The following is an 11,372-nucleotide window of genomic DNA, read 5'->3' on the forward strand; positions in this document are numbered from 1 at the left end:
TTATTTTGAGCAAAATGTATACTACTGTAGTAGTTTGGCTTAGTTTCCACATATCAACAAACCAATAATTATTGGGATGATTATAGATTAATAGCCCTCAAATTTCCTTTTATTTTACACGAAGTAATTTATCTGTTTTCCTATTAATAACAAATTTTGAATGGTTTTACATAATTGATGATTAAAGATTGACAAATGTACATTGAAAAGTGTTGTAAGCCTAAGGGGTCAAAAAAAAAAAACAAAAACAAAAAAGAAGAAGATAAAGTAGTAAAAATTCATGTCATTCTAAAATAAGCATATTCTACATTTTAGATGTCAAATATATTCAATTTCCTGAATTTTTTTTTAACACATTCAATTTCATGATTAAGTAACAGTTATATGTTAATTTTTCTGAATAAATTGTCATAGTTAAATTAATTATATTCTACATTGGAAACAAGTTTTTGGAAACGTAATTCTATTCAAATTAATTAAATAATAAGGCGTCTTTGAAAAATATTTAGAAAACTTATAACTTGAAAACAATACTCCATCTAAACAACAACTAACATTTAAGGATAATAAATAAATATATTAGAGACGTAATTTCACGTAATCTAAAATAGAAAAGCCTGAACAACAACAATAAAATTACAAAAGACGTCATATTTGAAGGTGCAAACTGCAAAGTGCAATTAAAAATTTGCATAGTAAGGCCGAACACAAGAGACCTCTAAATTCTAAAACAAATTTAAGGAAACTTTGTGAAATCCCCCCCAAAAAGTTGGTGCTTTTTGAAAAATACCCCCATTACCTTATTATTATATTTTTTTAGTTAAACATTCAAAGTTTCTTAAGAAGTTAACTAGCACCACCTAATTTACAAACTAGTTAAAATTTTCGTCTTTTGAACCTCACTTCTACTTCTATTTAATTGTCATCACTTCCTTCTTTGTATTCTTCTTTTTTTTTTTTTTTTTTTTTTTTTTACATGGTCATATTTTGATCTTAAAAAATTGAGAAAAAAAAGGGAAAAACACCCCCTCAAAATTAAAACATGAGAGCCCAAAATCTAGATAACACTAAATTGTTCGAAAGAGCCCAATATTAAAGGTATTAAGTACAACTCCAAACATAGAATATCTACACTCTTGAACGGTTGAGTCGCCTGCATTGACTACTTCACTCTCGGCTTATGCTATTGCTTTCCTTTACACGGTGCAAGGATGGATAATCTTTGCACAACACATATGGTCAATATTAGATAGAGTATTGTCTTTTATTATTATTATTATTATTATTATTATTATTATTATTATTATTATTTTTTTTTTTTTTTTTTTTTTTTTAAATTTATTTGTTTTTTTTTTTGTCTAGAATGAAGTTCAGTCAAATTTTTGGCAGAAAATATCTAAAATATGAAATATATATTCTTTAAACTTTTGAGTATATAACATTATTAAAATTATATAGTCTATATTAGACAGAGTAATTTATTTTTGTACATGTCGTGTAGTCTATGTTAATTAAAGCGTTTTTAGTATAAATAAAAGTTTCAAATGTGTACAAGACTAAGAGTCTGTACACGGTGTAGGGCTCAAGCTTTAGATTTATATACTTATTAATTTGCTAGGTAAGAAGGGTTGTCATTGCTCAATTTGGTCCGGATTAGCGGTTTAATTTGGAAGTAGGATAAAGGGTAAGGAAACTTTTTTTTCTTTTTTGGGTACCTTCTCAGTAAGATTTGATCCCACAACCTCTTGTATGATCACCCACCTATCTCCTTGCTTAGCCATTCTATGTTTACCGATCTCTTTGCTCATTCAATCTACAACAGCACAGCACCGCACCGCTCCTCTTCCTCCAACATCTGTTTAGGTCCCTCCTTACATAACATCTTCAACATCTGTCATTTATACAAAAACAACCTCCTTATCCTCTTATGCATGCACCGATCATAAGTGATCATTTACATACATGTAACACTATATATACCCCTATATTCCTTACCATAATTCATACTCAATAACTCATTATCAAAACAAAAACAAAAAAACATAAGAAAAATGATGAAGATGGTGAAAAGCTTAGTGATACTTATGGTGATCATCATGAGCATGCATGTTGGTGGGTACGTGATGGCAGCTGGTGAATGCGTTAGAGGCAGATGCCCCGGAGGACTGTGCTGTAGCAAGTTCGGCTTCTGTGGCAGCGGACCTGCGTATTGTGGAGGTGCGGCGGAGCAGGCTGAAGCTCACCCGGCTTCTGTGGCAGCTGGTGAATGCGTTAGAGGCAGATGCCCCGGAGGACTGTGCTGTAGCAAGTTCGGCTTTTGTGGCAGCGGACCTGCGTATTGTGGAGGTGCGGCGGAGCAGGCTGAAGCTCACCCGGCTACTGATCAAGTATTTGAGACTACCAAAATTCCTTCTGCTGCAGATAAACCTGCATCTCCTTGAAGCTCAATGCAAACTAATGAATGATAAAGCGAGTTTACTGAGTTTACTAATAGTGAACTCGCTTTATTGTGTCTAATAACCATTAGAAACTAGTTAAGCTACAATAAATAACAACTTTCTATCTATGAGGGTTGTTTTTAAGTTATAGTTTATCATCGTGGCTTTGTTGTTTTCAAGTTAGTTGAAGCTTGTAATGATATGTTAATGTTATGTTTTTGTTTTAATATAATGTACCACATAAACGTTTAATGTCATTTCTTGTTACGTTGTTATTAATCAGCCTTTTGTTTAACCACCTTGCTCAGTTGATCACTTGAACAAACATATGAGCTTGATTGGTTTGAGAGGTAGAAAGCATATTGCATATACTCCATGTCTCCATATTTTATTTCAACTAAGTTTCTATTTTGATACTCCAATGACCAATGGTTAAGGGAATAGACTTGCTCGTAAATATCACAAAAGGTTTAGCAAGTGGCTATATACCCAGGGAAGAGACCAATGGTTAGCGAGGTGGTCAACGGAACAGGGCCCCAAATTTGAGGGGCCCCAAAATCTAGATATATCTAATTAAGTTTGGTATAATATCATGAAATTGCAGATGGAGTAGTGGTTAGAGCAAGTATACCGTGTATACAAGATCTTAGAGCAAGTATACCGTGTATACAAGCACTTGAAAAAACTCTATATCTTCCAAAACTCTATATTTTCTTATTTATTTTCTATTATTATCTTCATTTTCTTCAATTATTCAATTAATTTTCAAATTTTTTCATCTCCCAAAATTATTTTTCCCATATTAATTCATAATTTCAACAGTTAAATCTTCAATTTAAGATGAAAGTAATCATTAAACCGTTGTTAATCACCCAAATTTTCCTATATATGCATTTTATTCACTCTTTCAATTTTACAAATAAAAAAGAAATCTTTAAGATAATCTTAATTCCAAAATTCTTTGCAAGTATTGTGAGTATAGGCTATATCGGAAAAAATTTCATCACAAACCTCTTCGGATACAACACCGGATACGACCTTTTGTTAAATTTTAATATCTGGGTATGTTGAATTATTCCTGTTATTTAATTTAAGTGCATTTTTCTGATTTTTATTAACTTTTTTTTTTGTCGATATAGAGAATGTCATCGATGATTTTGCTACAAAACATGCAAAAAGAGCTACTCTTTTTAAGTGATTTCTAGGATTTTAATTTAATTTTGACGAATATTCTGATGTAATGAATTTTTTTATCAAATAAAAATTGGGTATTAAATTTATCGAGTGGAAGGCCCTATTTTGAAAATTTGAACAGGGCCCCATAAATAATTTGCAATTTTAGCCCCGGTACTGTATATACCTTGGATTGTTAAGCTTAATAGAGCTTTGATAAGCAAATTTTAAATTGAGCAACCTTGGAATGTTTTTACCAAGCTAGCTTCATTTAAAAAAAAAAGGTTTTTGTATATATATATATATATATATATATATATATATATATATATATATATATATATATATATATATATATATATATATGCTAAAGAAGTTCTATTATCATCAACTAGTTTTAGCGTAAAATCTTATTTGAACTTACAAGTGAACTAAACTCTCTTCCATTTTATTGTAACTAATCCCTCCGTGTTTTAATAAGTAGTATTACACTTACGGCACATAATTTTAGGCAATTTAATTGACTAAAATAAAATAAGTGGTAAGTGAAGGTAGTTGAAGTATTGAAAATTTTAAAAGAAAGATAGTGAGATTAATAGTTTATTAAAAAGTAATGAATGTGAGTGGAAATAAATAATAAAAAAAGTAGTAGTGTGTTTAGATGGGGGATCTGAAAGGAGAAATATATAATATTAAAATTTAGCTTTTTGTCAAAAAGAAATTGTAACACTTAATAAAATATGAAGGGAGTAATTTTTTTTTTAATTTAATTTTCTTTTGCATAAAAATATGGAGTAAACAAAAATTATGACAGTCTTCTTTCAAAATTTTAATTTAATATACCCAAAGTTGATTAATTATGTATAGTTAATTCAAAGTTTCCATTGTTTTTATTCTCTCTCCAAACCTTAATGTTTTCCTTGTTTAGGGGCTTCCATTCATCAATTTGGTGATGAAAAGACCAATTCCTTTTTTAATCTTAAGTATCTAGTAATTTAAGTATAATTTTCTCTCGTTATGAGAATGTCGTCTCATCTATTGGTAGGTTTTTCTCTCTTCTCGAAGGAATAATAAGATCATCGGCTATATGAAAGATTGAAAGGCGGTAAGTTGTTTTGATAGAATACTCTTGTCCATTTTATGGAGTGAAGGATTTACTCGTGAAAGTTTTATTGAGACAACGATTCGCGCTAAATTTTCTGATTTTTACTATTAAATGTTGAATTATTTCACCATATATAGAAATTTGTTTGGTTTGTTTGATATGTTTTTGGTATTGAGAGTATATATTTACAATATTGTAGTCTTGTAGATGTCTCATGACTTTGTTTAATGTATGGAAAATAGTATTCTCTCCGTTTTTTTAGTGTCTCATTAGGACCGAGTCTACTTTGATCAATGTTTGTGATTTATACATAAGAAAAATATAGTTTTGATGGTACTTAATTGGTGAAATCGTCTCAATGAATAATTTATTAATATTCAATTGTTATATTTTTATTCATTGATAATTAAAGATATTATATATTGGTCAAAATTCTGTATTGACATATCACATATGTATCAAGTCTATATGGAACACTTAAATAGAAAAAGAAAACAGAGGGAGTTTGACTCAGATATGATAGTCAGATCCAATTCCAGAGGAACTCATATGTTGTTAGTAAGGCCGAAGTACAAGTGTACAACACATTCAACTTAAAAACATGCAAGGCTGTAAGCCTATTATCTAGATAACACACTAAGTTATACCAAAAAGCCCAATATTTTAGAACTATACAAAATTGTGTATAACTCCAAACAATACAGTTTGACTCTTGAGACGCCTGCATTGACTGCTTGACTTAGGCTGAAGAATCACTGAATCAGCCTCTAATACGACCACCTATCACTTTGCCTAGCCATTCTGTGCTTCATGCAACCATCTATCAGACTATCACACTATGTTCGTTTCAATACTTGATGGTCAATCTGCGACAGCGCCGCGCTACACACCCTTTCCTCTACCTCCACCACCTGCTTAATACCTCTCCTACATGGCCTAATTTTCGACATCTCATCACTCAGACAAAATCAATCCATAAATCAATGACCAAACCGATACTACTATATACATATCCCTACATCTTTCAACACAATTCATACTCAAAAACTCATCATCATACCAACACACGTAAAAGAAAAAAAGAAAAAAAAGCAAAACAAAAATGATGAAGATGAAGAGCGTAGTGATAATTATGGTGATCATGACCCTTTTGGTGGGTACATCAATGGCAGCTGGCGAATGTAAGAGGGGTAGATGCTCCGGGGGTCTGTGCTGCAGCAGGTTTGGCTACTGTGGTAGCGGACCCGAGTATTGTGGAGGTATTGTAGAGCAGCCTGAAACCAACTCATCTGCAGATGAAGTTTTCCAAACTCGGAAAATTCCTTCTGACGATGCTGCAACTAAACCTGGAGCTCCTTGAAGCTCACTGCGTACTAATGAACGAGACACTAGCTCAGCTACAAGAAATAATAATTTCCTATGGGAGTAGTTTTTAAATTAAAGTTATTATCGTTGTTTTTGTTGTTAATTACACGAATAAATGTAGTTGTAGCTTGTATCATTGTACGGTCGATATAAGTATATGTTAATGTTATATGCTTTTGTTATAAATGTGCCACATGCACGTTTGATGTTATGTCTTGTATTCTATATGAAAATATATTAAAGATAATAATCCACGTCCATCTCAATATAGTAATCCTTATTAAACAATGATAACCATAAGCTACTTTGAATATTGCTTAAAGTGACAGTGTTGTTAAAAATGGAATTCAATTTACGTAGTGATTTACCTAGTATGAGATGCAAAGTTTACAATATAAAATTGTACTTCGTAGTCCATACTAATTGCCCAAATCAAAACTCTATTATTGAAAACAATATAAATTTTTTTATAACAATCTTGTAACAATAATGATAACATAATTACTTATCATAACAAAGCAGCAATTACATATAGATAGTTACCATTGTTTTAACCTCTAATACCAACAACTTATAGACTTATAGTAATACCAAGTTGATCATCATAGTTTTACATTTTACCATCTACAATAATTTATCTGATGCAATTTTCATTATGGTCATTGAAATTAATTTGTGAAACAGAGTGAGTGTAAGCTTTATGCATGGAGACTAAATTTGAGGTGTGAATCTTGTTATCATGGCAGTGTATCATTATTCTGTTTCACCAAATGCACATCATGATAGGCTCATAGCAAATTATTCGCCCTTTTTATTTGTGAATGATAGTATAAATCAATCATAAGTTTAACCTCTTATTATTGATTGATTTGGTTCTTTGATATGCATATGTAGTATCAAGAGCCAACATAAAAACAGGGGTCATGCATTGAAATCTCATCAACCCTTCTGTTCCAAGGTGGATTATTAAAATTGCTACTCACAATTGCGCATAAACGTCAATAGCCACTAATTCGTACAACTTATGGCCTAAATAAAATTAGTTAAAGGCGTATTCGACAACATATTTTAGAGTAGCTTTTAATGGTGTCACAACTAAAGTTTGTTTGTTTTTCTCCTAGCAAGGAATTTTTTTTAATTTTTTTTTCTTACTTCGTGTGTGTAGGGATACAAATTTGGAAGATTTGTCTTGCAAATTCGTAGAATTGCTTGTCTGTTGGTATAGGGTTGCAAATTTGGAAGATTCGTCTTGCATATTTGTTGAACTTGATGACCAATCAAGCTTAATCACTTTTGCGACTATACATCAGCAAAGCTCTGTAAAAAAATACAAAGACGTCTACAATTATTAAGGAGCAATTCAGAAGTGATGCCATTACTCCATGGGTGGTTGGTAGTCGCATTTAGTTGACGGGTTTTTCGTCTAACATCTATTAACTATTACTAAAACAAAACATGTTGTCATACCATTAAAGGACAAATGTCAACTTCTCATGAAAAAATTTCCCGGCTAAACTATTTTTGACATCATTTTTTTTCCTCTATTTATTTCCTTCTAAGTTTCAAGACTAAAACTTCTTTCAAAATTAATTAATGAGATTATGATTACACTTTTTTCTAATAAAGAATATTGACAACCATTTTAAACAAATAATAGCTATTTAATTCGTGTAACACACGAGAATAAACTAGTTGTAACTATTTTAAACGCTGATCTTCCTATTAATGAAAGCTAAGTGCTAATTTGGAGCTTTTCCTCAAAAAAAAAAAAAAAAAAAAAAAAAAAAAAAAAAAAAAAAAAAAAAAAAAAAGGTGATGCCATTAATTTAGAAATTTTTAATACATATATTGAGAATTTAAATCTATTTAGGGTTAGTTGTAAGTATCACATAACTATTTATATTTAATGAATTCACCCCTTATTTGAGAGAGCCCCATTATTTCAACATGAGAAACAAGGGTGTTTCTCAAAATGGCAATTTTGTGAATATGAACAACTTTATTAATTTTTTAATATTTTTATTTGGCTGACTCATTTTTTTATGGGTCATAATTTGACAAAGTTTATGCTACTTTTTTTACCGTGTTAACTTCACATTGTTAACAAAGTAATCAATTTTGCTTTGTCATCTCTACCTTCACGATACTCTTACCCTCTTTCACGTCTTCTCATCTCTGCTCCCCACCCTCTCTTCCTCTCTAATGGCTGTTTTATATCGAAAATTTGAAGGCCGATTCGCAGAACTGAGATAACAATCCAACAGCCATGGATTCTTTTTTCTTTATCAATGGCAGAAACCTCATCGACAAAACAATTAAACAAACACCACGCCCAACACCACCACCGCCACAACAAACTCAACACCACCATTTCCGCCAACTTCGTCGCCAAATTTAACGAAAAACCCTAAGAAAAATACATAAATTAAGGGTATGGTTAACCCCGAAATGGTAGGTGTTTGTCCTCTTCTATAAATCTCCTCCACCTCCATTGTTGAACAATTGATAATTCTTCACACTCCATTGTTGAGGAGAGAGAACGGCTCTATAATGTTAGTGTTTAATTCATAATTGAATACAAATAATAATTTACAACACTATTTTGTTTATAATTGTCAAAATACAATTTTGTTTGGCTTAATTTCAAAGTATAATTTGGCATAACATATACCACTACTGAAAATTAAGGTTTTTGCGACCGCCTCAAATGATCGCTGAAAATAGCAAAAACAGTCACTGAGAATAATTGCGACTGCCAACGGTCATAACGAGGTGGTCGTTTTATTCACATGGTCGCAAAAATTCATAATTAACGACCGACACTAAAACGGTCGCAAGAAAATATTAATTGCGACCGTTTTAGTGCCCGTCGCAAATCTGAAAATTTGCGACCGCTATAAGCGGTCACTAAAATTTTTAAATAATAAAAAATAAAAAAACTGTAAACAAACGCAACCCTCTTCCTGCAATACACCTAACCCCACTATTTCCCACCCGAAACCAAGCAACTCCACCCACCGCCCTATCTCCCTAAATAGCCTCTACCCACCACCACCGCTACCCTAAACAATCTCTACCCACCACTGCCGTTTACCCTATAGTACCCAAAAAAATTAAACCCACAATTATAGAAAAATTCACATAATCACCCACCAAAACAGACCAAGAAATTTTCGTATGAAAATCAACATAATAACAAAAATTCGTATGAACGTCAACAAAAATCAAACCCAATAATCGAACAAAAAATCAAACTCAAAAAAAAAAAAAAATCTTACGATTATCAGCAAAAATCTAACCCAAAAACAACAAAAAATCACACATAAATTCGTATGAACATCACAAAAATCAAACCCAAATAACGAATGAAAAATCAAACCCAAATTCGTATGAATATAAACATAGAAATTCGAACAAAAATTGAAATAAAACCACAAAAAAAAAATCAGAAAAATCAACATACCTTTTCAAATAATTCATCCTCTTTGAGTTTATATGGTCAAATTCGACCATGAAAACTCCATATCTAGAATTTTTATGGTCGAATTTGAACAAAAAAACCAAAATTCGCTCGTTGCTCAAAGTCTCATCCCTTCTACTTCTTGAAACATGTTTTCAAATTAAAGTGAAATATTTGAATCGATGTCATGGGTCAAAATCCGAACAAGAGAAAGAAAAAGTGAGGAAGAAAAAGAGAGAAGAAGGTGACCATAGCTGACGAAGCTCGGCCTTAAAGAACACTGGGAGGAGAAAGAGGAGAAAGAAAGGAAAGAGAAGAGAGATGAGGGGCGTGAGAAGAGAGAGAAAGGAAAGAGAAAGAAGAGAGAGAAAGGAAATAAAGAGGAGAAAGGAAAGAGCGGCGTGAGAATGAAAGAAAATTAGGGTTAGGCCGGGTGAGTAAAGCACCCTTTTATACCATATTTTTTTAACCTTAATTACGATCGTTAAAAGCGGTCGCAGCGTTAAGGAAACAGTCGCAAAATTGCGACAGTTTTAGACGGTCGCGAGGTTATTTTTTTTTAATAATTATTTTAGACGTGTATTTTTAATAAAAAAAATTGTTCAAATACCTGTGCGACGGTTTAAAAAGCCAAAAACGGTCGCAAATCTGCAACCGCTTTTAAAACAATCGCAATTTTGCGATCGCATAAAAAACAGTCGCAGATTTCAGCTTTTGCGACCGTTTTTATGACGGTTGTAGAAAAACGGTCGCAATTTGACCGAATTTTAGTAGTGTACTAAGAATTAAATTCAATATATGAATGTTATTGGGCCACCAGCAAACGTCTATTACCCTAGGGGTGAGCATAACAGGGTACCCTGTTACAATTCCTGGAACTGGAACCTGTTGCAACATGTTCCTCAAAATGGGAACCGGAGCCGAAACCTGTTGAATAGGTACCTGGAAATTGGGAATCGGAATAAGTTTCGATTCCGATTTAGGTTACCGTGTCTTTTAATATATTTAATAACTTTTTACATAATTTTTTTATTATATAAATTGGATGGTCGCTAATTTATAATGTTTACAACTTGCAAATAAAACAAACTAATAATATTATAGGAAATTTAATACAAATATTTAGAATAAACCAGAGGAAGCCCGTGCGATACACGGTTTGTTTGTTTTGTATTTTTTTTAAAACAATTATTTTTTATGTATGTGATATTTGTTAGTAGTATTTTAGTCCTCATACGTACTGTATTATTTATTATTTTCATTTTACACTAGCTTAAATTGGGAATTTTCTCGCTATATATTTAGATTAAATTTCTAATATCAAAAGATAATATTTAATATTTAATTAATTTAAACTTTAAAATCTCATATCATTTGCCAATTTTGCTTATGTGGTATTTGAATTATTTAGTTCTAAGAAAATATTATAAATCTCTTAGTTGATTGGCTATAACTAGAATTTATAATCCTACATAGCGCATTAAGAAAAATTTATCCTACGTAGCTCTCTAAAAATCCGGGAAAAAACTCTCCTTTATATATGTACTAGTACATGTCTCAGGCGTTGCCCCGAATACCCATTTTAAAGAGTGTACATATTTGTGGGCATATTTATTATTATTATTATAAGTATAATAATAACAATAATAATTATTATTATTAGTATTTATATTTTTTTAAATGTTAGATACAAAAAGAAAATAGAAATATTATCTATTATTCTTTTTTCACATTTGTTATCATTTTCTGTTTTTGTAAGTTGCACTATATTCACTTGGTCTACGACCGATGTTTGTGAATTATATATATATATATATATATATATATATAT

At 31.3% G+C, this 11,372-nt stretch overlaps 1 protein-coding gene across 1 annotated transcript; it reads left to right on the forward strand.

Moving 5' to 3' along the window:
- Positions 1-2,051: 2,051 nt before the first annotated feature.
- Positions 2,052-2,441, forward strand: LOC110685740 (antimicrobial peptide 2-like). Its single transcript, XM_021862261.1, has one exon. The coding sequence runs from the start codon at positions 2,052-2,054 to the stop codon at positions 2,439-2,441; it is 390 nt and encodes a 129-aa protein (XP_021717953.1).
- Positions 2,442-11,372: the final 8,931 nt, after the last annotated feature.

The sequence above is a fragment of the Chenopodium quinoa genome, unplaced genomic scaffold (genome assembly GCF_001683475.1).
Source record: "Chenopodium quinoa cultivar QQ74 unplaced genomic scaffold, ASM168347v1, whole genome shotgun sequence".
In the NCBI taxonomy this organism is placed as follows: Eukaryota; Viridiplantae; Streptophyta; class Magnoliopsida; order Caryophyllales; family Amaranthaceae; genus Chenopodium; species Chenopodium quinoa.

What these genes read in the sequence shown, in the direction of transcription:
- LOC110685740 (XM_021862261.1), top strand. Translation starts at nt 2,052, where the DNA reads ATGATGAAGATGGTGAAAAGCTTAGTGATACTTATGGTGATCATCATG.